Consider the following 27,740-nt stretch of genomic DNA (forward strand, 5'->3'; position numbering starts at 1 on the left):
CAGAAGTGGGGGAAATCCTCGATATCGGGCGGGGGTGGAAACGGTATCCCCCGCCGTTTGAAACTATTAAATAAGTCACGCTTCCATGCCCCTGATTTCCCTCTGTTCTTTTTGGTGAATCCGACCTTTTGTCAATACAACATAACAATCGTCTATCCTATTATATAACGGCCTCGACAGCATGCCTCTAAATGCGCAGGTGCATTCGCATCTCTGCGATATCATCGACAAAGCCTGTGAAGACCAAAAGTCAGGTATTCCGGGGACCACGGTCGTGGTCGTTGGTAAAGATGGCAACGAACTATTAGCCCACTCTGCGGGTAATCGAGGCGCGGGGTCCAATGACCCCATGACCTTGGACAGCATCTTCTGGATTGCATCTTGTACGAAGATGTTGGTTGGTGTTGCCTGCATGCAATTGGTTGAGCAGGGTGTTCTTAAGCTAGATGATGCGGAGCAGACAGAGGGTCTTTGCCCTGAATTGAAAAATCTCAAAGTTTTGCTACCAGATGGGAGCCTTGAGGAGAAGAAGCATGGAATTACCCTGCGTATGCTGTTAACCCATACTGCTGGATTCGGCTATACATTTTTCAATGAGAGGTTGAAACAGTGGTCGTACCCGGTTGGAGCGGATGAGTTCTCTGGACGAATTGAAGATATGAAAAGCCCTCTGCTATTCCAGCCCGGTGAAGGCTGGGAATATGGCGTAAGTGCCGTTTATCCAGAATCATGAATGAATTGCTGATGAGACCAGGTTGGTATCGACTGGGCAGGAATCGCGCTAGAGCGCGCAACTGGCCTAACGCTCAACGACTATCTACAAAAGAATGTCTTCCTGCCTCTTGGAATCAAGGAAATGTCCATGCTCCCGAGCCACGACATGCGTCAGAGGCTAGCGTACATGAATCATCGAAACCCGGATGGCACCCTGAGGCCACGAGATCATCTCCTTCGAGCGCCTCTGGTTGTTGACCTGGAGAACGATGCTGAAGTCGCGAGAGTATTTAACAGCGGTGGTGCGGGTATATTTGCCAAGCCACAGGAATATTGCAGTGAGTCGCGAGTAGCTTCGGGAACCTGTCGAGATTCAATACACTGACTTATCTCCGCAGAGGTCCTCGCTGTGCTGTTGAATGATGGAACGTGCCCTAGAACAGGCAGCAAGTTGCTTCGAAAAGAGACTGTCGACGAAATGTTCTCTAATCAGATTCCCCGATTCCCCAATTACAGCCGTCAAAGCATCCCAGATGCGAAGCCGGACCTAACCAATCCCATTCCTGAGTTATACCCAGTTGCTGGCAGCCCGCCACAAGGTTGGGGTCTCACATTTATGCTGAGTAATGGCGGTGCAACTGGGCGGTCGAGTAGCACGGGGCACTGGGCTGGGTTGGCGAATTTGTGGTGGTGGGCGGACAGGGAGAAGGGTGTTGCGGGGATTGTTTGCACACAAATCCTGCCGTTTGCGGACGCCAATGTGCTTGGACTATGGGGAGCAGTTGAGGCTGAGATATACAAAGCCCTCGATAATGCTTGATCTGGGAGGTCTTATTGTTCCTTGTTTCTATTTCGCTAGTCTGCGTTGTAGAGAATACAAACTTCCTACTTCTCTTTTCATATTACGTATATATAAAGCTCCTATACTCAAGCCAATACCCGTGGACGTTCTTTCCAAGACTTGTAAAACAAAGATGGTCATTAAACTTTCACGGATGTGCGGACTAGGGGAAATCCGGGGAATGCGGGGGGTTGGGGCTTCGGAGGTTCCGGAAATTCAGTAAACCCAAAGTATAAACCTTACCTTAGATCTCCAAGGTTCGCCTGTTTCCCCGCTTTTTGGCAACTTCTCAAGTCCTCATCCACCTCAGGGGAGAAAAACTGAGAATACCAAACAAAGGTCAACAACGGTGGTCGACATGCCTATCCAGAAACGAGCCACAGCTCTTGCACAAGGATCCAGATCTAGGCGTCAGTACGGCTCGTGCGACCAGTGCAGAAAATCCAAACGAGCATGCGACGCACTATGCCTGGATCTGAATAGGCGCACATTGGTTAACAACGTCGATGGCCAGCGATCATCCTGTTCGTACTGTGCCCGAACAAATAAACGCTGTACTATGGAATGGGCCCGATCACAAGCTCGGTCTACGCAGAGATCCCCTCGCCAACACCCCCTTTCTGGGCATGGAAATCGAGATCTTCTCTCCCCATGGAAATGCAACGAACTCCAGGCTACAACTGGATTTGAAACATGGAACAATCTACTCGAACCTAATTCCATGCAGGAGCTTATGACTTGGGAGTCGGAGTTAGCCAGCGTGGATTTGTCCGGGTCGTTACTTGACTATAATTCAATGCTGCTCAGTTCCATGCTCAACGATACCGAGAATTCGCAGGAAAGGATACAGGCAGAAACGCCTGGCGCATCGGTATATACACGGTCTGTGTCTGATCTCATGCCACCATACTTCTCTAGTTCGCCAAATACCTCTACACAACCACCCTCAGACCTCGACATTGATCCAATGTACGAACAAATGTGGCTGGCCTCTCAAGCTTCCCAGGCATCTCAAACATATCGTAGCCTCGGATCCCAAAGCCCCCGGCGGCCGAGTGACACTTCCTGGATGTCTCTCAACCAGCAATCCTCTCATTGGAACAGTCCACAAGGGTCACTCTCCCCATTTTCCATCGACCAACAAATGATCAACTCATCCACCCGCCACCTGACTTCAACGAACCTCCTCCAAATCTACCACGACGTGTTAGAGTATAGCCTATCTTGTTGGTTGAGCGAGATGACCTGTCCCTACCAAGCGGGGTCACGAAATATCGCTCAGATTAAACGCGAACGGGGCTCCTTACGGTCTAATATGATATACCAGCGTACCATCAGGCTCGATCGTGTCGCACAGTCTTGCAACCTTCTTCAACTGACACACGCTGAGGACCAGGCCGCATCCAAGGCTCTGCACCTTGCAATAATGGCGTTCGCTACGCAGTGGGCACAGGGTAGTCGTCGGCACCGCGAGAAATATCCGACTAGGCCTCTTGATAATGGCGAGGACGAGATTTCAGATGGTATCACCGAAGAGTTCGACCGCATCCTCCAGCGCCAATTTTGGGACCAGGCGCAGCGCGCACTCCAAGAAGTCACCGATTTGGAGTGTTATAGGGTGGCATGTGCGGAGTTGATCTTTGGGTTGACACAAAGGCCATGGAATCCCGGCAATCGGCCTCCTGGACAGAGGATGCAAGAACAAGGCCGCAAGTTTGCTACAGAATCGGTCTTGATAAAATTGAACGATATAATAAACAAAGAGGGGCCACCAATATACTTGGAGCGAGCAGCTCGGAAAATGCACGCACTGAAGTATCGCTGTGATGCGCTCAATAAGGGCCTCGGCAGACAGTGCAGCGGTCGCGAGAAGGGCACCCACGGGATTGAGGCCATGAGTGCTGAAGATCGAGAGACAGTCGGCTTACTCTACTGGATGGCTATCATGTGTGACACCCTCTCCTCGTCCATGAACGAACGACCCGTCGTGGTACTGGATCAGGACTGCGAGCACGAAAGGCAAAAGGAGATACAGGAAGTCGGGAATGTCGACAAATCTGTTGGAGGTCGGTGGAATCTGGATCTTTTTCTGCCAGGAAACCTCAAGCAGACGCACCGAACGCACTGGCCTTGCTCTTATGAGGCTGCCGCTGAAGACGTCATCAAGTCAGCGCCGGTCAAGGTGCTTCTCTTCCGCCACCTGTCTTACCTACAAAATGCCATTCGCAAGGGTGCCCCTCAAGATCAGATCGAAGACATCATCCGCATGACAATGCTGCTATATGAATACTGGAACAGAACGCACGGCGCCTTCTTCGGCGAACTGGTGCAGAACTACCATGCGGTTCCGCAGCGCATACAGGGCTGGTTTCTCTGTATTTCTGCGCACTGGTATCTTGCTTCTTTAATGCTTGCCGATCTGCTCGAATTCATTGACGACAATTCCCTGGGTACGGATGGTGAAACTCATATTCGTATCACCGGCCAAGTGGCGAGGATAATGAGGGTGCATAGTGCCAGGGGGCTATCACATCTGGCGAGAGTCGGTACGCCGTCTACTGCAAATAATAACAACCTGGGTGCGCCGCAGATGTCAGATTTTCACCACGCTGTCAACGAGGGCACGGTCTTGACCGAGCCATGGACGATTATTTTGATCAGGGCGTTTACCAAAGCTTGCATGGTCTTTCTAGGTGATGCAGATGAGTTCTTGCGCTACTCTGGGGATACTCTCGGGCACAGTAGTCACGATTTCGAGCGAAACATGGAGCAGGCCGAGGATTGTATGAAGGGGTTGTGGCTACTGGGTAAAAAGTCGGATATGGCACGGGAGATTACCGAGATACTTTCACTCACGTTAGAAGACTTGCGGAATCGTATATAGCTTTTTACAATTGACGCATATTGATGTCCATCCAAATAGCCTTATCATTCCAGTTTAAGACGGTAACAACAATTTTCCTTTGTTTTTCCTTCTTCCCCCCGTTTCCTATTTTTACTTCATGCCACAAGCAGATTGCTAAGCGCTAAATGAATGATCTCTCAGCAATACAAATCAGACAGAAAATATCCAAAGGGTGAGAATCACCCACCAGTCGCGCCACCACCCCAACACCCTCTCAGCTGAGCTATAGAGTGATACTATTGGATGCACTGCTCCATCTTAAAGCACTATAACTCTTGGCATCTGCACACAGCCATGCATATCAGATGAAGGTTAGATAAGACCAGAAATGATGTGCTGTTGGAAGGGAAATGCCCTTTTTATCTCCACCTTTCTGTCCCTATAGTTGGTCCATTTTTGAGGCATAGCGTAGGGTCATCCCGGTCTTTGTTTCTTTCTTTCTTTTTTTTGGTTTCCAATACCCTAGCCTCTTACCTATGGACGGTTGTTATGATACGCCTTCTTTAAATGGTGTTGATCGGCATGGGCGTAAATGATGGGCGTTGACAACACCAAGGTGATCATGTTGGCGCTTACCCCCACGCATAGCCTACTTGAATTCTCCCCCATGCACTGGCAATGAGGCCTCACATCGTGGACTTTATCAGTCATCTTAAGATTTAAAACTCCTACTCCTTTTTGGCATGATAAGTTTACCAAGCTCCTAGGTTGGGATAAAATCGCGTTTGGCACGACCATCCGAAAGCCAGAGCAATCAGCATTCTAAAATGTGCAGCCCATACCCTCACTGTCCCAGCGAGATCGAATACACTGTGGAAGTATCACCATGGAGGTTTGAAGGTGACCCTGATATTGTCAGTCTTCTAAATCACCCAATTTACAACAAAAATGTGCTATCGTGCACAGAACTCATACTGTACATCTAGGCTGGCATCGGGGTATGAACACACGCGCTGCGGCTTCTAGCAATGGACTGACAGTCTGAACAGGTGATTACTTCATTCTTTGTATATGCAATTTTGACCAACCTTCTTGCTTTTTACGCCTACTTCTTTGCCGAAGGGATTGTCCCAGACGACTTTTACAACCACCTCGACTCGCTCTTGCGCACAAAGGCCCAACTTCTTCTCAAATTCACTATAGAATGGTGCATCAGCCCTCTGTTTGATAAATTATCCAGTCATGTCCCCTCCTCATTCCGCCTTCTATGCCGTAGCATTTGGCAGGACCGAGTCTTAAATATCCGAACAGAGCGCATCCACGCCATTTGCCTCCAACTTGCCGACGTGCAACTTATCACAGGCGCATCCATTCTCATAGTCCTATACTCAACCCATTGCACTATCACACAATATCACTTCCATATTGGGTCGCAACTGGCTTATTTATCTTTCGCGACTTTTCAAGCAACATTCATGACAATTAGGGATCATTTACGGGGAAGCCTCTACAAGCGACTCTGGCGCTACCTCTGGATCGTGGTGATGTTCGGCGCTATATTCCCTACCAGAATTCTGAACTGGAATAGCTATTTTCTCGTCGGGGACCTGTACGGAGCATCCGTGCAATGTGCCCTAGACAAGATGACTGAAGGATGGGATGTTGTAAGTGTGCTCTTGGTGATAGTGGAGTGTGTGGTGTTGTTTTGGTCTTTCTACACCATCACAATATCTTTATTTCCGCGCATACCAGATTGTCCCCCTTTTGCCCAAATAGATCGTTTCACACACTGGGTACTCTCATGGCCGTCTCGGCATCTGCTTCGAGCACAGAGTCCCAACACCCCCGCCCGAAAAAGAAAATTCTGGACCGCGATGTTCTTTATGATCATTCCGTGTCGGGAGTTTGTGTTCTCGGGGGCCTTTGATCTGCTCAGGTTGTACGCGACATTGATGTATGCTGCACACAGTGTGATCCGTGAACGAGCAGAGGCCGCCTACCAAGGGCGCCAGGGCGACGAGAGTGCATGGGGATTCGGTCAGGTCATGCCTGTCCTTTTGCTGGTGATCCCATTTGCCCAATTTGTGGAAGAACTGTGCCGTATGTACTTTTCTGTTCGCTACTTCACCACGGCGATACCATTGACTAGTCTGACCTTTTGTGCACTGATCAGGACTTGAAGATTCTCCTTCTAAAGGAGGCAAGCTTACACTTGAACAGAGACCTTCGTCTAGTCATACAATTTCAGGTCGCAATCGACAGCACTATGAACTTGGTGTCGCCTTAGATCGAAATGGACTTCCAAGAGCATGGACAACGCCCTCGCAAACATCATACCCCGTAAGTCTGTCTCATCCTTGAACGTGGACGCTCAAAAGCCTACCTACCTACAGCTGCGATTTCCATGAACACATTATTGACCTTATATTATTAGACTATAAGACAAAGAATATCATCCCGGTCAACACATACGGATGCTACTCATGGAATCCTTGGCATTGGGGCTCAAGCTTTGACGGCAGAAGAGGAGATGCAAGACAAGCTTTTTCAACTTGAACAAAGACTTTTTGAGAATGGCATATTCCAAGCGTGGATGATTCTTCTATTTTTTACTCTCTTAGGCATGTTAACTTGGTTAACCACTTCATTAGGGTTGCCACTTTAGAAGTGTGGAAGAGATCCAGGCTTCTTATTCAATGCCAACTTATAAAAACACGATTTGATTTACCAAGCAATCTCTCAATAGGCATAAAGAACGTCACCAGCACCAGGTAGAGCACCCCTGCTAATCTTTTTGTTCGTATTCTGCAACCACCACCTCAATGCCCAAGCACTTCCAATAGTCGCAATTCCAAAAGCCGTATTTGCCGACATTCCAGTCAAGTAACGAGGCCCATCACTCTTTGGATAGAGGTAAGCTGTGTAAATGTAAGACGCATTAGCCACAACGTTGATAAAACCAATGGAAGCGGCTTTCTTCTGTGGCGTCTGACCCAGTGTAGCAGACACCCAGCCTAAAATGACTGAATTGACGGCGTATGCACCACTGGCAAAGAGGAAGCAAGCCACATATCTTGCACCTTTGTTAAGTGTCACGCAGGATATAATAAATCCTACAACGGCGACACCCATGGATAATGTAATATGCCATGTCCGCTCATTGTACCGACCAGAGGTGATACCAATGATGACACAGCAGATTCCGGAGAACACATATGGGGGACATGTCAAAACCAAGGTGATTGTGCTGCTGAACCCAAGACTTCCAACGACAGTGGGGAAGAAGTTGTTGAAGCCACACGCACTTAGATGCATGTTCTGCATAAAAGCCAAGAGGTACACGCGTGGGTCGGCCATGGCTTGCTTCAGCCCGGCCAGAGCACCCTTCGACTCGTCACTTCCGACTGTATCTCTCCGAATGCGTTCATGGGCAAGTTGGCGCTCTTCTGGTGTCAGCCATCGTGTGGTGAGTGGGTGATCTGGCAGCATGAAAACTCCGAGACCGGCAATGCCAAATGTAACTGCGCCCTCAATGATGAAAAGCCACTGCCATCCTTTGAGATTCATGTGCTGGTCCAGGGTCGCGAAAGTTGCAGCTGCGATCAGACCAGCAACAGCAGTGGCAACGATATTGCCAGTATACAGGATGGAAATTCGCAAAGCGATTTCCTTGCGCGTGTAGAAAACTGACAGCAGAAACAGCGCACCCGGATAAAATGGAGCTTCGGTGACTCCTAGAAAGAATCGGACGAGGAGAAGACCGATGTAACTCTTTGTCAACGCAGTACAAGCTGAGACTACAGCCCATAGTGCCATGCACCCGCTCATGTATAAAGAAGGTCGGAACTTCTTTGAGGACATGAGCATGTTCGACGGGATTTGCATCAGGAGATATCTAGTTTCCAAGTCAGGCTAGGTCTTATTTCCTCTGTGCTAGGGAGGTATTCAACATACCCGACAAACAATATCGAGATACAAGTGTTGTACTGTGTTCCGACAAGACCAAGATCCTTTTCGAGGTCGTTGAGACGTGCATTGGCGATAGCATTGCGATCGATCTTGGTTTCAATTGCATTAGTTTATGAGCTGGCAATATATCTAGGTTCAGGTAATGCTCACATAGTTCAGAAAATACATTGCCCACAGAATAGGCATGATTCTGAAGTCCAATTTGCGCACGAGTCTGATTTCCGCCGGGTCAATCTTGGCTGTAGCCCCGGAATAATCCCCTTGGGCTTTCTCATCTGCCACTTTGAGGGAGTCAACATCTTCAACATGAGCGTTGTTAGACTCTTTGTCTTCCAAGGTGGGAGTCGAAGATGGTTTCATGGTTTTAGAAAAGATTGCCATAGCTCTGAGGTGGGATACCTGGACCGAGGAAGTAAGTATTAATAGCAAGAAAGCGGGATGAGATAGTGGCGATACCTTCACCCGGTGTGTAGAAAGAACAACCGAGTCAGTTATATTCAAGCATTGCACCACTAGTTAAGGTCATTTATAGACAATACTTCTCAACCGAAGCGGACAAAGAGAGTCCGTTTCATCCTTCTCACGCCTCAAGAAATAGGCTAGGGAAATGCCGAAACTCATAGTGAAAACAGAACAAAAAGGGTTTGCCAAGGTACCAAGACTCAAGCTCAACTAATCCGCATCATGTACTCCAGGCTCCGTTCACGAACCCCAGATTTTCCCCGCCTTTGACTGGGTCATGTCCGGGGTAGCAAAAGCCGGGGATTATTGGGTGGCCAAAGAGCGGACACGTTCTAGAGTTCTTGCGCGGGCTAGGCGTGCCAAGTATGCCTTGAAGGGATTAGATTGGATTCTTGTCGGCTCTGAGCCCCTTGCGGACTATATCAACACCGCCAAAGAGAGACACCCGGACTTTGCAATGTCCGCCCCAACACAGCAAAGTCGATTTCCTCTGCAAATATCCCTTTTTCTATTAAACTACTAAACCTTGCTTGCCAAAGGTTTCATTTTCTGATGGGACAAGGCCCCTTTACCTGCATATAGAGGGCCGGGTCTCAGCCCTGCTCTATCATATATTTTTACTGTTTTTATTCTAGGTACACCCGGAAACTAAGCGGAACCATCAAGGAGCTATGAACTGCAAAATGATCTATTTGATCTAAACGAATGTCACTCAGTAACTTGAGACCTCTAAATCCCGGAATTAATGCTCTATTGACAGAATATATCTCCGGCGACACAACTTATTCTAACTGCGTTCTATACCTCTTAGCTCTCGTGCACCATTTGAAGTGAGTCTCGATGAAAAGGAGCTGAGAGTTTGCAACAATTATTTCCGATTCCTCCGCTCCCTGTAGGATTCTCTGGCGTATCTGTACCACCTCCGCAATACTGGAGTTATGGAATGCACAAACGGCTGCGATGGTGTCGGCAAGCTTTGTCCCTTGCGCTTCTTCCTTTCCCAAGGGCTCCCCCATGCTAACAAGTACGGCATTCATCGACTCTTTTTCATCGATGTCTCTTTCTAGCCCAACAAGATCGTTTTGGAGGCCGGCGGCAACATTCACTGCCTTCTGCATAGCCAGGATATTGTCTGAATAATAATCAGGGGGGGATAGGTCACTTCTGATAAGACTAAAAAAGGGCGCAATTCCGATTGTTCGTGTTCGAATCTCCATGTAGTTCTGCAAATTGCGTTTCAAGTAGCCCCGTTGAAATCGATTCTCCTGCAGAAAGCCGTGGAATACAGTGCAGATTTCTCGAAAGAAATCTTTCACAGCTGCATCCGAGAGATACTGGCAACAGTGCTTCTGAAACACTGACATAAGCAAACAAACGTCACCCTTGGTAGGAACATAGCATACTAAGAATTTTCTTGTAAGTATATGCTACCCAAAACCCTCGAGTCTCAACTTACTCCTGTCATTGTTTTCCTTGTTACCCTGCAAAGCGGCGATGGTTACCTGGATAGCATCCTCTACTTCGTGGGGACTCATCAACTCGAGTAAATCATCAACAGTGCAGAGTACTCCGAGCCATGCAGCCATACAGATCCGGGCATGTTCGGCTCGAACATCTGGGAAAAGCAGGCCAATGGTTTTGACTTCGTCGACCGCTTGCTCCAATAGCTCTTCGTTTTGCCTTTGGGACCATTCCTGCATTGCAATTCTAAACCTTCCATGGATCCTCAGCACATTTCTCAAGGACTCTGAGTGGTATCTATTCCCAGTAGATGAACCTTCCTCAAGAGGGATGCTGACTAGACCATGATAGGGTATGTCGAACTGTCCACATTAGCTTCGACCCCTATCAACCCACAATCGTCGTTCCGAGTCGTGAACTTACTCCAAGTGATACATCCTTCTTCTTTAGCGTAACATTTTGTTTTCGAATTTTGGGGTTAGTTTCCCTTTTCTCATATTCGCTCCACCCATCAATCCGCAACATTGTGAGAGCCGAACCAGATTTCGTGGTAGATGAGCGAGACAATATATAAGTGTAAAAAATGGCTTTCCAATGCCGATTTGATTGATATGGGAAATACAAGTTACAGTGGCTGCTTCCTAATACACAGAGAATGGGATCTACTTGGGTCTTTATATAAGTGGCCTCGTAATATTTCAGTACACAGAGAAAGGGCAAGAAGAAGATTTGGGTTTTGTTAAATGGCATAGGTGTAGGGCTTCGCGGCCTCATTGGTCTCTATGTTGAGATTTCTTATGCTAAAATGCCAGTATCTCCAATGATTCAGATCATCAACAAGTTGTTCAAATCCAAATTTAAACCTGAAAAATGCCCACATGCAGCCCCGCTCAATTTGACCTTGATGTTTATAAAAGCCGATTCAACCGAAGTGGGACAAATCGCCAATGCCATGTGTATTCCGTCCTAGAGCTCTGCGCTATTGTAAAGTCGACCTATCCAGTATAAGATGGCCACCATATTTAGTTCATCGAATGAGATTAGAATACTGACAATCTATAATTATTACTAGGAAATTAGCAAAGTCGGTGGACAGGAACAAACAGGCATCACATGGGTGGTTGAGGGTCTGTATCACCTTTGTGTAACCACATAAAAGGTACTTTTTATATTGCCAAAAGCATGACGTACATATATTCCCGATCTGATAAGGGCTGCCTTGTGCAACCTCCCAACGTTCATACAACTATGTACACTGCCATAAGGGGCCCGTTCGTTTACTATCACTCAACGCCTGTAATTTAGTGTTATAAGCATACAGACGAGGAAGGACATCTAGAATTCAATAAGCTTCCCTTTCACGGAGTGCACATGTCCGAACCCGGCGTGATAATCAATCATGTTACCCTTTCAGCGTCCAAAGTTCCCAAAGTCTCTGAGACACCTTCCAGGGTCCACGGTAATCGTCTACTAGGGAATAATGCTGTCCTACGCAAACCTGCTTATTAGAATTGGGGATATCTCTGGCAATTAATGGACTGAGAGAGTAGCAATTTACTGATGTACGTGGTTTGGCCTCAATTTACGCCTAGCCACAGGTGGCTTTGCACAGCTGCCAGCTCCCGCCAACTACAAACGAATTTGCGCTTGGCCAAAAGTTATTGCTGCCATGAAGACCAAACCCACCATTCTCGTTATTTTTACTCAGGCTGGACTGACATGGCTACTCTTGACTCCCTCAAGTGAGGAATGAGGAAAAAGGCCACCGCGATGGAGTCATCCCCGAGGCAGCCATTATCAGACATACAGAACGACGCTGGATTCGATATCTTACTACGGGGACCAGGGTGGATGACGTACCAAGACTTTATCATCCCTCAACTTTTGGATCTACTAGCTCCCCTCTTCAACTCGCGTATCAGTATCTCAGTGTTAGAAATCGGACCTGGGCCGAAGAGCGTACTTGTTTATCTGCCCGGTCATCTGAGGAAAAAGATACGGAGATATGCTGCATTTGAGCCTAGTGACCTGTTTGCTACAAGGGTGGAAAAATGGCTTTGCCGACATCAGAGACGGAGTCCCCTCTACCCTGTCTAGAAAGCGCACCTGAGATCCATCGAATTCCATTCGACCTGAACGGCAACGCAAAGAGCGGTACTGGTGCGCGTGATAGCGAGGAAAAGTTCGACGTTATCATATTCTGCCACAGCATGTATGGCATGAGGCCCAAAGCCAGGTTTATCGAACGAGCGCTGGGAATGCTTGCTGAGCGACCCGAAGGACTAGTGGTGGTTTTCCATCGCGACGGGACCCTACACCTCGACGAATTAGGGTGTCATCGAACGGCTTCTTTCCCTACCGGGGCCGTTTCCGTGGCAGATGACGACGAAGTACTGGACTCTTTTGCTCCTTTCATCACGGGATTCGTTATGCAGTATGTGGAGGCGGACAAGGCTATCCGAGTTGAATGGCGTAAGGTATGTCGCGCCTTAGCCCGTCGCAAGGAAGCCCACCCAGACCATCTCTTATTCAGCGTGCCAAACATCATGGCGGCCTTCACCAAACATGCGACAACGTTACCGGAGCTGGCGGTGCAAGTGCCGTTGTTAGAAGGTGACAAACCAGTTAAGAACCGGGAGGCTCGTCTTCACCATCCCGCCGCGATTGTTAGGCCGACAGACATCCGACATGTCCAACAGTGCGTCCAATGGGCTTTGATGCACGGGGCCAGCTTGACCATTATTGGCGGAGGCCACAGCGGTCACTGCCTATATCCCAACGTCGTTTCGGTCGATATGAGCGCATTTGATCAAGTACATATCCTCACAGCCGAGGATGGACGAGAATCTGGTTCCGATTCTGCTCCCCTGATCATCGCCGAGGCTGGCTGTAAGACGGGGGATATTGTCCGCAAGACCATGGCGGTGGGCGTGACAGTGCCCTTAGGGGCCCGCCCAAGCGTAGGCGCAGGGTTATGACTACAAGGCGGCATCAGGCACCTAGTTAGGATGCATGGGCTCGCGTGCGACTCCATCGTCGGTGCCGTTCTGGTTAGCGTCGACTCTAGCCAGCTCCTTTATACCGGCCGTGTACCAAGCCAATACCGGCCTGCCGGTGCCGTGCGCCCAGACAACGAAAGCGATCTGTTATGGGCGATAAAAGGCGCCAGGACCAACTTTGGCATAGTAGTCAGCGTTACTTTCGAGGCGTATCCGGCTACGATGTTCTCGACTCGAAATTGGGTTGTCCAGCTGAGTGATAATCTCGAGGCGCGGCGCAAACTTAGTGATTTCGATGACTTGGTCGCCAGGATGCTTCCCCGGAACTGTTCTGCAGAGGCGTACCTGTACTGGGACATTGGCCCGCTGCATTTTGGCGTAACCATGTTTGAATCTTTCACGACTGGGGTCACCTCTGAAACGCCTATGTCGACACCCACGCCCGTAGAAACAATTCTCGGGCCGGAAGACAATTTCCAGGTTGCGGACGGCGTCGGTTTGTTCGATACCGTGATGTACATGTCCGGAATGCATGACGGCCACGCCAAAAGCAAAACCTCATCATTCAAGCGATGTTTATTCCTCAAACGCATTGGAGCATTGAATGCCGCCGAGATCTTGGTGGCAGCCATTGAGACTCGTCCCTCGCCACTCTCTTATCTCCATCTACTACAAGGTGGTGGAGCTATTAGTGACGTTCCAACCGATGCTACTGCTTTCGGTTGTCGAGACTGGGACTTCGCATGTGTGATAACTGGCGTCTGGCCGCACCAACAAGATGGAACTGAGGTCGCTCGAGCTGCCGTGCAGTGGGTCGACGACGTCGCTAGCAAATTGTTGTCTGTGAGTAGCGGAGTTTACGGCGCAGACCTTGGACCGGACCCCAGAGACACCGCACTGGCGGCCAAGGCCTTTGGGCTGGACCTTCCACGCCTGGCTCGCCTCAAGCAAACATCACACCCGCGTAATATCCTAGCCTACTCCTACCCGCTCCTAAAAACGCCCACAGAATAGAAGCTCATCATTCTTGTCACGGGAGCAAGCGGCGCCGGCAAGGACCATTGCGCCAACGTCTGGGTCTCCGTATTCTTTGAATGCACCCATGAAAGACTCATGGCACGTGCAGTCAGCATCAGTGATGCGACTAAGAGAGAATACGCGGCGGCCACTGGTGCTGACTTCAACCGCCTGTTTCGGGACCGTGCGTACAAAGAGCAACACCGGCCAGCGTTAACCGTGTACTTCCAGAGCCAGGTGCAGCATCGACCTCGGCTACCGGAGGAGCATTTTCTAAATGTGGTAGACGGCGCCGGAGATGTAGATGTGCTGCTAATCACCGGTATGAGAGACGATGCGCCAGTGGCAGCCTTCTCGCATTTGGTACCAAACAGCAGATTGCTCGACGTTCGTGTCAAGGCTAGTAAAGAGACGCGGTGTGCTCGCCGATGCTGCCATGGCGGTGATTCTGATGGTGAGGACAACACCGAGAATAGCGGACCAAAACCGAAGCCCTTGGACTACAGTCCCAGTCTCATCTTCAACAATGACGCGACCGGAAATGAGAAAGCGAAGACGTTTGCCGAAGACTACCTGCTTCCCTTCTTCGATAAGGACCTTCAGCGACTGGGCAAGATGGTGCGTCCAGTACCCGACTTTCCACGCCCCGGCGTTAAGTTCCAACATGTGCTCAACATCTCCCAGCAGCCGGGGGGGCTTGCCATGTGCACTTCTCTGCTGCATACTCACTTCACTGGTAACTGGGCCACAGTTGATATGATAGTATGTTGTGAGGCTGGCGGCTTTATCTATGCGTCCGCGTTGGCCTCGCAGGTCGATGTACCCTTGGCGCTGATTCGCGAGGCTGGGAAGCTACCCCCACCCACCGTTTCCGTCGCCAAGAGTACATCTCACATCTCTTCGACATCCAATTCAAATGAGAAGAGGATTGAGATAGAACGGGATTTGATCCCTAGAGGCGCCTCGGTAGTGGTGGTGGACGATGTACTAGCCAGGGGGAATACACTTTGTGCGGTGCTACAGCTTTTGGGTGAAGTTGGTATTGCTGATGTCAGCATCATGGTTGTGGCCGAGTTCCCTGTTCATCGTGGCCGACAACTGTTGCGCCAGCATGGGTTTGGCCTCAATATCCAAAGCCTTTTGGTCTTTGATGGTGCCTAGGGAGGGAAATTATGTTGGAATCTTGGAATCTTGGAATTTTAGACTTGCGATCAAATTCTTTCCCTTTTTAGTGTTGATATGTATGCATTTTGATACATTTACCAATTCCATCTACCACTTACTAGCCTTTGATTTCCCAAGTGGATAGCTGGTATAATTTTTTTATATAATCATTAGTAGATCAGCGTACTTGTGCGTAATATGTGAATGTTGACTTCAAATGTTTACCACGGCTCTCCGGGGGCCGTGATATGCCATCTCCGTTACTCCGCTACTCCGCACTTGATCAGCCTCATCTTCAACACCTCAACCATGTACGACTCCTATCGTCAGTATTTCTATCATGCGCATATATCTCTACATAACTAACACTATTTTAGGACCACACCCTCTCCTCGCCCAGGTCCCACTGACCGTCTCACCCTTCATCAACCTCCCCACCTCCGTCACATTACCCTACACATACAAATCCGTCCCCTCGTCTCTACCCCCCTCAGTGACAAACGATCCAAGCAGCCCTGATGGTAAAGCCCGCTATGTCGTCTCCCCCAGCGGTGGTCACGCAGCTCACCCAGACGACGTCCTCGCCGCGTGCCACTCCCTCGAACAACATTTGAATAAGGCTCGCGCCAACGCGGACCAGGCGATCAACGCATGGAAAGAATCGATCAAACAACGCGAACTAGCCGAAAAAAGACGCCTGGCTCCTGGGTGGCTCGACCGCGAGGAAAAGCTCCTTCAGCCTAGCCGGAGCAGTATGTCCCCTGACGCACAGGGCGATGCCCCTCCAAGCCTGCTGGATAGCTCTTCCCCTGACCAGGGCTCTTCGCAACTGCCGAGCATGGTGCCTCGTAACGATGGAGAGGAGTTGGATAGAGCGTTCGGTGGTCTAGGTGTGAAATGAGGAGGGGTGGTAATCCAAGAGAGTTAATCCCTCATTGCTCTTTATATCGTAGGAGTGCTTGGGAACCAAATTCTCAATGTGGCACTGTGAATCAATCGCCGAAATAATGTCTCTAAAGGATGCACTATGTTTCGGGGGTCCTTCCAGCGCTGGGCTCTTCTAAGCCCTTGTCAAAGCAGTTAATAACCCCCAAGTCTACGACATTTCGCTTTCTCGTGGGACTTCGACTGTCGGCGCTAAGATTATGTTGTGCTGGGAGATGGATGGGGTGGGTCAGTTGGCAATCGTTTCTTAGACTGGCTGCCCGTGTGGTTTATACTATAGACCGTTACATGGAGGCGATTATCCCTACGAAAAGATGGTATACTAAGGACTCAATATCTGTAAATAATGCTGTATATAAATATTGAAATCCTTATGCAATACAACAATTGTAATGGATGTTTCTAGGTTTGAACCAAAAAAATGTGCCAAAATGTACACGAATATATATTTCTTAGAACTACGGCTCTCCCAAGCTCTCGGAAAAGCTCCACCCCGCGACGGAAGCTCTTTTTCATTCCATCCCAACCTCACCCTGTCGCATCATTCAACCCATTTTCTCTCTATTTGCAATCACACATATACTACAACATGGAGGTTATTCGCAGCTCCCCTGAAGCTTCCTCATTCGTGCCGCTGGCCGAACACCAGTCGCGCACCCCAAGCTCCTTCTACTCCGGACCCCCAGTATTGTACCACCACAGCCAGCGCTGCAAGATCGTCATCCTTGAGCGCGAACTTCTCGCTACCCCGGCGCTGAATGCCCTGCGCGGCCAGGATGCTGTGAACAGCGCCGCCAGCCAGGACGACGAGGAGAAGGAGGTCGCAATCTCAGGCGTGGACGCCTGGGTGACATCCGAGTGAGTCTATCAATTCCCCCTTCCATCTCAAGGCCAGAACACCGACTGACCAAATGTACCATTCAACAGCAAGTTCCTCCTCTTCTCCCCAACCGCCTCAGCAGGCGTGTCAATCCCCTACCCCTCAATCTCACTACACGCACTCCAACGGCTACGCGTCCCAGACACCGACGCCGAAGTCCAGGGTCTGTACATGCAGGTCGCGACGCCGGGTGCGCCCACCGAAGACGATGAAGAGGAATGCATCACACTGACAGTAGTGCTACCCGCCGACGCCACGCTACAAGAGCCCGTGGAGGCGGAGACGGATACACCCACGCAGCAGCTTTACAATGCTGTCTCGGCGTGCTCGAATTTACACCCTGACCCTGTTGAGCAGGGCGATGAGGATGACGACGAGGATGGGCCTAAGTTCATTTCGGCCGGGGAGCATGAGGGAGTCTTCCAGCTTGGAAATGGTGATCTGCCCCCGCCTGTTGATGGGAGCTCTGGGTGGATCACCGCTGAGAATATGGATCAGTTCTTTGATGCGGATGGGAATTGGATTGCTGCTGGTGAGCCACCTTCTTTCCCGCTTGGCCCTGGAGCTGGGACTGTTAGGGCTCGGGAGGGGGAGAATGGTGTTGAAGAGAATGGAGATGAGGATGAGACCAAGTGGCGGAAGACGGATTGATTGATTGATTGGGATTAGACTGATTTGAAGGGAAATATGAAATGCACGGTGTAGGATCGGCGTTCAAAATACTTGACTGGCTAAGTAGTAAACTACCGATGGTTTTGGTTTACTGTTTAAGAAAACATAGGTAGATAGAGAATTGATTGGATTTCTACTAACTATTGCCTGTTTCATGAATATCAACCTGAGAAAACACACATCAAACATGAAAGCAGAAGAGAAAAGATGGACCGCCAGGCAACAAGAGAAATAAGAAGAAGTAATTGAACAAATAAAAACAGGTAGAAGGAAAGGGACACTGAAGCTTTTGCGCCAACATCAGTATCAAATACCGCACAATAAAAAGAAATAAAAATGAATCAAAAGAAAACTGTCGCTTTCAAAATGGACAAAAGACACAGCAAAATTAAGCTTATTCCCGTAGGAACCCATCACCATCGTAAAGACTTCCAGGCGTGGCGGTTCCAAGTCCAAGTCCCTTGCTAGTGGGAGTCGTCATCCCTCGACGGGGGGAAGTAGGAGTCGGGGGTGCATTGTGGCTCGACATATGAGGCGGGAATTGTTGGTTGGTTGGCATGGAACGGGGGACACTGTTCTTGCTACGGATGGGGGAGGATTCAGGCGTGCGGAATGACCCAATTGGGGGCTGCACTGAGGATTGAGGAGGGGAGGTGGTCTGGTTGGGATCTTCAAAGATAGTGACATGATCTTGAACCATTGAGGACCGGCGGCTGCCATAGAGTGAAGAACCGCCAATGGGACCCAGCCCATTGTCTAGACTGGAAATTGAAACACGATCACGACGGAATGAGGGGTTTGGAGCATCAGTTTTCGCGCGTTGGAGTGAGTCTGTGGACCTGCGCCAGTCGCTACCTTCTGTTCCGGTGATACTCATGACAAGAGGGAGGCGGTTGGGCGAGGCCAAGGGACTATCCGGTGTATTATGCGAGGTTAAGGGTCCACAAGTCGACTGTCTTCGAGCTGGCATGACGCCGGGTTGGTTGCGAGGCCCCTTTACCGCTGAGCGTCGTGGGCTACCGATGGCAGGGGAGTTCTCGTGGGATGCAAATGGGGTTTTGGACATTTCCCAGACAGCTGGTACTCTTTCAGGAGATGGGGTGCGGGTGAGAGAGTTGCCGTGAGACATAGGGAGAGATGTGAACAGCTCAGGAAGAGCGCGGTTGTTTTCGAATGTGGGCTTATTGGCACCCACGGTAGATGGAGCACGGTTTCTCTTCTTGCAAGGACTGTCATCGTACATTGGGGGCAGAGGCTCCTCGACTAGTGGCCCGAGAGATCCAAGGCCGGGCTTGCCATGTCGACTGCCGTACTTGCTGCGCCTAGAGGAGGATAGAGGAGACGCTGTAGTTGGTGGCAACGAAGGCAACAGTTTAGTCGGGTTGTTGATTGAAGTCTCACGTAGATCCAGCTCCTCCATCTTGTCGAAGTTTTCTGGTTCCTCTTCGACAGTAGGAGAGAACGTCGATGACCCGAATGTCATAGGTGGGTGGATAGAAATACGAACACAGTTTTGACGTCGGTGGCCCTTGCGTTGGGGGTTTCCTCCCTTTAGTGCAGAGGTAAGATTGCCATTTTGAGAGAGACTGGTACGCTGCATCGGGCTTGGTGGCTTAGAGGTATTGCCTGAATTGCCTGGTGATCTAACCTGGTGGAATAGAGTCCCACCCCCAGGCGAGCCAACGTAGAAAGGGTCATTCTCCATTTCGTCATTGTCGTAGCCTGTACTGTTTTGATATTGATTGCCATGTGGTCCAGAGGGCATGTGAGAGCCCGAGGATCTCCAGGATGGGGCTGAATGTTGATATCCTAAACGCCCCACTGGAGTTCCAGATCGCAGAGAGGCATGTCGTGAAGGGGGATTAGATGAAGACATGGAATCAGTTCGACGTGGGGCGCCACCAAATCGATCGATGGAGGCACCCGAGTGGTGAGTGGTCAAACTTCGCCGAGGTGACAAGGATTCAGATTTATGACGAGTTTCAGTTGTCGAGTAGGAGCGGACAGGGAAGTTGTGCATAGGAGGGATGGAGGTGTTGGTGGCAATGAAACTCCTCCGACCATCCTTGACCCCAACGTCGGCAGCACTGAAAGGTACAAACGTGCCTGAGGGGAAGGTGGGTGAGGTCATATCAGTATCAGCGGACCTAGGACCATTCCTCCCATCATCCAAGATTGAGCTATTGGTAGTATCCAGACTCATGGAGGAAAGTCTCATTACAGAGTCATTCCTAGCATAACTAAATCTGTCGGGGGGAAATGCAGCTGGGGGAGGAGGGGGAGGTATCGAGTGACCGGGCATTATCCCGGCTGTTTGACTAGCAATACTTCCCCCACGAAGACGAGTAGGAGACTCTTCGGTGTTTGAATCAAACACAGAAGAGTTACGGTCCTCTGAAACAGGAAAGAGGCTGGACCGCTCTCGTGATGGAAAGGGCCATCCAGGTGAAACGGGTCTCATACCTAGATGGAATCCAGTATCATCTTCGTTGGGATCTGGTGTTTGTGTTGGAGTTCTCTCTGCTGGCAATTCCAAAACCCCCTCGACAGCCGAAAGTGGAACGTCTTCTTTTAATATTGATATGTTCGTTTTAGATGGCGGACTAGGAAGTTGATTTGATTCACTCAAGGCACCCAATGTACCCAACGAGCTCATGCGTTTGTGGGATGATCGTGATAAGCGCTTGGAACGAGATCGAGAAAGGGAATGGCGGAGAGATCGTGCTTTCTCAGTGAACGGAATAGATGACACCGACTCGCTTTTCAGACGATGCAGACTCTCTCTCGATGTTAACTGTCCCCATTCTGATGGTTTACCATATGGAAGTTGCCCATGCGCTCTTAATACGCTCCCTTCTGCCCGGCTCAACTCAGTCAAGGTGTCCACCGGGTAAGATTGCAAGGCCCGACTGCGCCGTCCCGGCCTCTGCGTGAAGCCCATCAGCCTCATTGCATGGCGCTCTTTGCGATACCTGACCCAGACAACGACACCGGCTACCGAGAGGGCAATGAAGATGGCCGCGCCGCAAGCGGCTATGGCGATGACGGCGGGCAGCGCCAGCATGGTCACCTCGCTGCCGTGGTACTGGGCTGATTCCGAGGCTGTATAGACACAATTGGCGGAGATGGTCCTCTCAATTCCTCATCCGTGAGTAGCGGGTTGGTGCCGAACATGCGATGTTGCGAGGACTCGCTGTATCAAAACGGCAACACTGAGGCTTCACAGAGCTGGAAACTTCACCCTCCTGGAACACAACAAATTCTCACGAGAGTAAGAAACAACAAGATTTCCTAGCATTCCATCGAGGGGACCACCATTTGTTATGGGAACATTGATTCCAGCCGAGGAATGCTCATTCATCACCACCCGGTGCAAAGAATGCTGGCGGCCACACTACCCCCTTCGATCCCGTTTCAACTGTGACAACGCCACCCAATATAATTTATGTGAGCGGGCCATTGACATATTCAAGGACTAGTGTTGAGTGGTTAGAGTGGGTGTTGAGTGTTCTAATCGATGCCGTTTTATACTTGATCTGTCAAGTGCTCTTTCCGTGTCTTCTTTGACATCTTTGGTCGATGGAATCTAGGGCGCCTTTTTAGGCATTTTTCTAATCACTAGATGGATGGCTAACAAATCCAATAAAGTATTCAACCATACACGACGCTTTTCCACTGGTCGCCTTTGATGATACTCCGGTGATCAACAAGATCAGTGCGCCTCCTTGACCAACCCTATTCTTGTCTGGATAAGTGATCCATTTTGATTCCAACTAGGTGGCTTTATTAATGCTGGAGTATAGATTAGTATACGTAATAGATGTGCAGTTGGGTTTGCGTTGGACTATGTTGTATAGAGTGATAATGCATCGCCCATGATAATTACCCCTTGCGCATGGTTCTCGAGTTCAGTTGGATCCTACTGGTAGCAGAGCTTTGAATCTCTCGATAGCTCTCAGTCATTCCCACTTTTTAAAAGTCGGTTTAAGCATCAGTACTCCCTTCTGCGACCGGGAGCCAACATGGATGTCGCCCTCTTAAGGTCAAGTTTCCATGGAATTTCAGCATCCTTGGCCATTCCCCAGAAGAGGGGCCAAGTCAGCATTTGTTTGGAGTAGACTCGTCCCCTATAGCTCAAATCATAGATTTCAATCCGCATTGAAGCCTAGAACGGTATATTTCTAGGGAAGGGTAGGGTGCACGTTTCAGGTTAAACGGCCTAAGGTGCGCCAGTTCTCAGTTTCACCGCCTCATGTGGAAGGGAGAGGATGCCCAGGTGAGAATAGCCTCTCTTCAACTGACAGATCTGACCTTTTAGAACAGGTGTCTGACCACACAAAAATATGATGTATCTCATTCCACGTCAAATGATTATTCTGGGGCGCATATTGTCATTTCTCCACTATGGATAGGAGCCAGTGTCATCAAAGCACAATGCAACAGCTCCCCACCAAGGTCTATACATAAGGAAGGCCAAGGTCTAGTCCGATTTCCCCGCCAGCGCATCACTCACCGTCTATCACCTTGGGGTTTCTAGAGTTGCCCCCCACGAGCATCATATTTAACTGCGTCTGCCTCCTTTCACTTTCACTTTTCTTTTATCTCTGTCTACCTTTCTATTGCTACAATGGCTGCTAGCCCTATTACCAAAAATGGACTCTTTGTCCACAACAACACCACTGCTCCCGAGCACCCCAGCCTCATGAGCATGTTCTCCCTCAAGGGAAAGACTGCCATTGTTACCGGTGCTGGTGCCGGTATCGGTTTGGCCGTTGCTCAGGGTCTGGCCGAGGCTGGTGCCAATGTGGCCATGTGGTACAATAGCAATTCTAAATGTATTGAGAGGGCTGCCGAGATCGCTGAGCAATACGGTGTTCAGAGTGCGTAACGAATCTACGCAATGTGATTGGCTCCACATAATTCTAACCCGATTTCTTTCACAGCCAAGGCTTATCAGGTTCAGGTCACCGATGCAAACGCTGTCGAGAAGGCTGTCAACAATGTTGTCAAGGACTTCAATGGCCGCCTCGACGTCTTTATCGCCAACGCCGGTGTTCCCTGGACCCAGGGCCCCATGGTCGACGGTCCCCTCGACCACTACCGTGATGTCGTCTCCATTGATCTCGACGGTACCTTCTACTGTGCCAAGGCTGCCGCTGACCACTGGCGCCGCCAGAAGGAGGAGGGCACTGATGCCAACGGCAACAAGCTCACCAACTTCACATATGGAAGCTTCGTTGCTACGGCCTCTATGAGCGGTCACATTGTCAACTTCCCCCAGATGCAGGCAGCCTACAACGCCGCTAAGGTTGCCGTCATTCATCTTTGTAAGTTGTTATTCAGACACCATCAGCTTTATTACCCTGCTAACACCTTCCCAGGCAAGTCGCTTTCTGTCGAATGGGTCCGCTACGCTCGCGCCAACACCATATCCCCCGGTTACATTGCGACAGAGATCTCCAGCTTTGTGCCCGAGGACACCAAGAATATCTGGCGCGACAAAATCCCCATGGGCCGTGAGGGCCAAGCCCACGAGCTGAAGGGTGCCTACCTCTACCTTGCCTCCGATGCCTCCACCTACACTACTGGGGCCGATCTCATCGTCGACGGTGGCTACTGCGCTCCCTAAGTTCTCTCGCAGCCAAATAAAAAAAGCAGGATTTTTGGTTTGGAGCGTAAATTTCGGAGAGATTGATGTCAGCGATTTTGATTTAAACGTGACGATAGACGAACATAACGATAAAAAACAGACTAGATGGCCAGACGGACAAGTCTAAATCAAAATATTGTGTTTGCAACATTTCTTCCCGCTCAGTACGTAGGCATCATGAATGACTCGTAAGGTAAGATGGTGCCCAAAACACACCAATGCGAGACCCCGACGGAAGCACTTCCCCATTACCGGCACGACCAGCCAAATTTCCGCTTGTGCGCGATTGCCGAGCCAATGACGCTATGAGACCATGCCATGTAGAACTTTTATGTCCGAATCCTGGGTATCCTAGTAGGAAGAAATGGCTCGATCCCTTGCGTGGCGTTGATAAGCCCCGCCAATGACATCTAAAATGCGATCTACGCCCTCGTGACAGGGCTCATAGACCGATGTGACCGAGTCGACCAGTTGCTTCGATCATACTACCATACCACCTACAACCTACGAGATACCCAGCAATATAAATGCATTCCTAGGGTGAAACTTTCAGATTGAAATGACGTTGGTCTCATAATAGTCAATTTGAATAATGACATGGGAGGGTAGTTCATCGCTCAGCTCATGTGCTCGGACATTCTGCCAAGCCCGTGAACGTTGTATCTGTCCCTCAGAGCTTTGATGTGCTGCTCATCTCTGTTGACCCATGATATCGGGAGTAACCATAGCAAAGATGCACTGGGATGTCCACTCGACAACCTCATCTAGCCACAACATCGGTTCTCCTTGCTCGTCCTCGCTATCGACGTTGTAAATAGGACGCTCGAGTTCGAATTCCCAGATGGGGATCTCATCGGTTCGGTTGCGTGGCTCGAAGAAAGGCTCGTCGAGAGCGGAGTTGGACCATTCAGAGTCATACTCGTCGGTGGATACTAGAGATCCAGAAGGACTATGTGAACGGCTGCGGGTGGAGAGGGCAGCTAGCTCGGCAAAGGCTGACCAGCGTCGTGGACGGTATGGGCCTTCAGCATAGCTGACGGTTCTGTGTACAGCGTCCATTTCTGTCTCGGTATCGCTTTCTGGAAGGATGTTGAATGTGTCGGGAGCAGGGTCTTCATCGTGTCGATAATAGTCAGTTGTTTGGGTGGATGAAGCCGCGAGGGGTGACGGACTTTGTTCTTCTTCATCTTCGGTATCGAGATTGAGTGTCTCGTACCCTGCCTCGGGCATGGAGTTTGGGAGGTTGCGGTTGATAGGATTACGGTTGAGGAGCTTGCGCGCAATTTGCTGGTACACGGGCAGGATAATGTGATCGTGAAAGGCGCCGAGGTGCCGCATAATCGAGGGATGGTAGACGGCAACCACAAAAAGGAATGAGAGGGTCAGGCAAATCATCGGGAAGGCAAGAGAAGCATCCGCCATAATGAATTTGTCGATTGCGGAATTTCTAGAAGTGAACGCGCGTTGATGAGGATAAGAGGTGTGTGTATCTGTCGATTTGGGGAAGAGACAGAAGAAGAAGAGGTAACGCGAAGAGGAACACAGACTTGCGTTTACAGTTGTTGTGAATTCGTGAGCAGAACTGTCGAACTGGACAAAACTACGTTGGCTCATTCAACATCCTTTCATTATGTTACTACATATTCACCTCCAGAGCAATATAAACTGATATCAATGTGCCTCAAAACAATAAGATAGCGAGTATTTATAGTCGAACTGATATCGGCACATATGTACCCAAACTAAATTACAAAATTGTTATAGACACAAATATTCCTCAACCAGATGATCCGCTAGAGTCACGATGTTCATTCACAATGTCCAGTCACGCCGGGGCTCAGTTGCACCTTCCCCAGATGACCTTTCATGCCCACACATCATAAACAAACGCCTTAGAAGGAGCCCTCTCGATGCTTCCTATATTTAGATTGATGCTACAGCCCTCCCATAGATGTCGGCTCGTAGGATATCCAAGTATCTCATTGTATTCCACTATCCATTGTTTACCTCCTCTTGCTTTCTTTGTTTGACTCGAATCAATGGGTTTGATACTAAACATCTTTTGTTTGTCCTGATTTAAATTAGAATCATGCAATCTATTGTTTTCTCTATTCCTTTGTCCACGACATCCACACAAAGGCCTTTGACACATTGTATAAGTGCATGCCAAAGAGCATCACTCTTCACTCACATCTTTCTCGTCCCTCTATCAGACCACAAAACTCTGCATATACCTCATTCCAATCATCTCTTTAACCTTACCACGTGGGCACTCACACAACCATTCACCATGGGAATTCCTATACCAAATACAAACCGCGTCACCAAGCGCAAGTTGGCATCAAGGAAAGACTGGACAGAGACTGTCATGGAAAAGATTGTACAGTTATTCACTGGCAACCAGCTCCTATGTGACCCGTTTGCTGATAAGCCCAAGTCACCGCAAAACGCCGCTCTACAGGATGCCCTCGAATGCACCGAATGCGAATACCTGCACATTATTCCATACATGTTGAATGCAGACATTGCTGCCGGGTCATATATCACCTCGAAATACCCACCTTTCTTTGCCAGCAAAAGCACACCAGATAATGATTCTATATCTCCCTTCGACACAGACATAGTAGTCCACCAAAATAACAATGCGACATTTTGGGATGATATTACGCCTGCCCAACAACAACGCTACTACGACAAGATTGATACCATTCTAAAGAAGGCCGAGGCTGAGTCAGGAAAGCCAATAGATGAAGCCACTGTTCTTTTCGCCCACTACCAAGTGGACTTCCACATCCGCCAACACTACCTCGCTCCCCGAAGTATCCTTAATCTATGCCGCTCAAAGGATGATATTAGGGCGCTGAACCACTGGCAGTGGAAGTGTGCTGCCGAAGACGAGACAGCACTTGCAGAATTCCCCGACTGGGGTGTGGGATGGAGACATGAGCCGAGCAACTCTATCGGCCACCAGATTGCGGCATGGCGGATGGGAGAAAGAAAGCGAGAGAAACACCTCGCGGAAGTGAAAGCCCGGTGGGCCGAGATCATGGACGAGAGACAAGAACAGAGAATGCGGACAGTCAAAATTTTCTACAGGGGCGTGCATGTTAGGACTTGCAAGTATGAGCCATGCGGACCGTGTCTGACAGAAAAGGAGATTATGGATATTGCCAGAGAAAAAGGTATACGCCATGATGCCTTTTTAAACGCTTCGTCGTGTACTATGTAGCCATTTAAATGTTCTATTAAAGAAAAATACCATCAAGGGCATTTCCTTTCACTTGAATAAAACCGAAAACATTGTATATAAATCAAACGAAGTGTACATATTCATACATCAGTATATATGAATTTGGGTTTAGAACGATGGTCTGTGTGAGTGAGGCACCAAGGGAGGGAGAGGGAGAGAGTAGTAAGAGAGAGGTAAAACCAAACTGGGGCAAAGGGGAGATAATTTAGAGAGCAAGAGAGATGGGGATGAGACCTGTTTGTGCCTATCCATATAAAAAGCGAAATATACCTAGCCCTTGTCGATCTCGCCAAGTCTCTCGGCATTAATACTATCCCTACCTGTTTCTCTAACTGTGAAAATCCTGTGAGACGATGCGAAATATAAGTGAAGCTAACAATAAATCTAATAGACCGTGATCTAATAATAAGTGAAAATTATATGCGTACCACTCTATGAAGAGGAAGCCAAATTAACCACAATGACCGACCGTTGGGGGGCTATCGAAAGGGAAGAGCCGCAGACCAGTTGGGAGTTTTGGGCAGCGTAGAATAAGCCTAGATCCCAAATATCGAAGAACTTGGAAGAATTAATGTTGACCCCAAATAATCAATCTCTTCCTAGGCTTGATCTTGCCTATTTGCACCTTGAGCCCGCGGCCCAAACCATGGCGAGTTTCATTACCAAGCAATAACACAATATAGATTTCAAGGATCATTTTGATCATTTTGTTGGAATGACTTATAGAAGGTATGCCGACATCTCTCAGTGAATCTATACCTAGGTAACATATATGCTCACGTGCAGTAATGAAATTTGTCACATCAAAAACGTCAAGGCGCATGTACTTCGTACCCTAATCAGGACTAGTAACGGCTGAAATGAAAGCAGC

General features: G+C 49.2%; 12 protein-coding genes across 12 annotated transcripts; 8 read left to right on the forward strand and 4 right to left on the reverse strand.

Moving 5' to 3' along the window:
• Positions 1-181: 181 nt before the first annotated feature.
• N7455_010889 (serine hydrolase domain-containing protein) lies at positions 182-1,534 on the forward strand (the record flags this gene model as incomplete). The annotated part of the gene is made up of 3 exons (XM_040952974.2): positions 182-706; positions 755-1,052; positions 1,113-1,534. 3 exons carry the CDS (start codon positions 182-184, stop codon positions 1,532-1,534), a joined length of 1,245 nt encoding a protein of 414 aa, XP_040816415.2.
• Positions 1,535-2,351: 817 nt separating this feature from the next.
• On the forward strand, positions 2,352-4,439 carry N7455_010890 (uncharacterized protein; the record flags this gene model as incomplete). The annotated part of the gene is made up of 1 exon (XM_040953148.2): positions 2,352-4,439. One exon carries the CDS (start codon positions 2,352-2,354, stop codon positions 4,437-4,439), a length of 2,088 nt encoding a protein of 695 aa, XP_040816516.2.
• A 788-nt stretch (positions 4,440-5,227) lies between these two features.
• On the forward strand, positions 5,228-6,634 carry N7455_010891 (uncharacterized protein; the record flags this gene model as incomplete). Its single annotated transcript, XM_065606540.1, has 5 exons — positions 5,228-5,314; positions 5,387-5,398; positions 5,450-6,064; positions 6,233-6,500; positions 6,621-6,634. 5 exons carry the CDS (start codon positions 5,228-5,230, stop codon positions 6,632-6,634), a joined length of 996 nt encoding a protein of 331 aa, XP_065460503.1.
• A 505-nt stretch (positions 6,635-7,139) lies between these two features.
• Positions 7,140-8,750, reverse strand: N7455_010892 (uncharacterized protein; the record flags this gene model as incomplete). Its single annotated transcript, XM_040953150.2, has 3 exons — positions 7,140-8,295; positions 8,355-8,458; positions 8,520-8,750. The coding sequence occupies 3 exons, from the start codon at positions 8,748-8,750 to the stop codon at positions 7,140-7,142; spliced, it is 1,491 nt and encodes a 496-aa protein (XP_040816573.2).
• An 863-nt stretch (positions 8,751-9,613) lies between these two features.
• Positions 9,614-10,817, reverse strand: N7455_010893 (terpene synthase family protein; the record flags this gene model as incomplete). Its single annotated transcript, XM_040953031.2, has 3 exons — positions 9,614-10,233; positions 10,288-10,654; positions 10,716-10,817. 3 exons carry the CDS (start codon positions 10,815-10,817, stop codon positions 9,614-9,616), a joined length of 1,089 nt encoding a protein of 362 aa, XP_040816563.2.
• Positions 10,818-12,343: 1,526 nt separating this feature from the next.
• On the forward strand, positions 12,344-15,469 carry N7455_010894 (Higher eukaryotic phosphomevalonate kinase; the record flags this gene model as incomplete). The annotated part of the gene is made up of 3 exons (XM_065606541.1): positions 12,344-13,181; positions 13,296-14,134; positions 14,306-15,469. 3 exons carry the CDS (start codon positions 12,344-12,346, stop codon positions 15,467-15,469), a joined length of 2,841 nt encoding a protein of 946 aa, XP_065460504.1.
• A 312-nt stretch (positions 15,470-15,781) lies between these two features.
• On the forward strand, positions 15,782-16,373 carry N7455_010895 (uncharacterized protein; the record flags this gene model as incomplete). Its single annotated transcript, XM_040952946.2, has 2 exons — positions 15,782-15,797; positions 15,850-16,373. 2 exons carry the CDS (start codon positions 15,782-15,784, stop codon positions 16,371-16,373), a joined length of 540 nt encoding a protein of 179 aa, XP_040816578.1.
• Positions 16,374-17,006: 633 nt separating this feature from the next.
• On the forward strand, positions 17,007-17,948 carry N7455_010896 (Voldacs domain-containing protein; the record flags this gene model as incomplete). Its single annotated transcript, XM_040953071.2, has 2 exons — positions 17,007-17,275; positions 17,345-17,948. 2 exons carry the CDS (start codon positions 17,007-17,009, stop codon positions 17,946-17,948), a joined length of 873 nt encoding a protein of 290 aa, XP_040816634.1.
• A 415-nt stretch (positions 17,949-18,363) lies between these two features.
• Positions 18,364-21,033, reverse strand: N7455_010897 (uncharacterized protein; the record flags this gene model as incomplete). Its single annotated transcript, XM_040953144.2, has 1 exon — positions 18,364-21,033. The coding sequence occupies one exon, from the start codon at positions 21,031-21,033 to the stop codon at positions 18,364-18,366; it is 2,670 nt and encodes an 889-aa protein (XP_040816536.2).
• A 1,563-nt stretch (positions 21,034-22,596) lies between these two features.
• N7455_010898 (putative carbonyl reductase) lies at positions 22,597-23,598 on the forward strand (the record flags this gene model as incomplete). The annotated part of the gene is made up of 3 exons (XM_040953036.2): positions 22,597-22,849; positions 22,913-23,296; positions 23,351-23,598. 3 exons carry the CDS (start codon positions 22,597-22,599, stop codon positions 23,596-23,598), a joined length of 885 nt encoding a protein of 294 aa, XP_040816567.2.
• Positions 23,599-24,309: 711 nt separating this feature from the next.
• N7455_010899 (uncharacterized protein) lies at positions 24,310-25,041 on the reverse strand (the record flags this gene model as incomplete). Its single annotated transcript, XM_040953072.2, has 1 exon — positions 24,310-25,041. The coding sequence occupies one exon, from the start codon at positions 25,039-25,041 to the stop codon at positions 24,310-24,312; it is 732 nt and encodes a 243-aa protein (XP_040816515.2).
• An 868-nt stretch (positions 25,042-25,909) lies between these two features.
• On the forward strand, positions 25,910-26,848 carry N7455_010900 (uncharacterized protein; the record flags this gene model as incomplete). Its single annotated transcript, XM_040952925.2, has 1 exon — positions 25,910-26,848. One exon carries the CDS (start codon positions 25,910-25,912, stop codon positions 26,846-26,848), a length of 939 nt encoding a protein of 312 aa, XP_040816395.2.
• Positions 26,849-27,740: the final 892 nt, after the last annotated feature.

This window comes from Penicillium solitum, assembly GCF_028829755.1.
Source record: "Penicillium solitum strain IBT 25940 chromosome Unknown utg000008l_segment0_segment0, whole genome shotgun sequence".
NCBI lineage: Eukaryota > Fungi > Ascomycota > Eurotiomycetes > Eurotiales > Aspergillaceae > Penicillium > Penicillium solitum.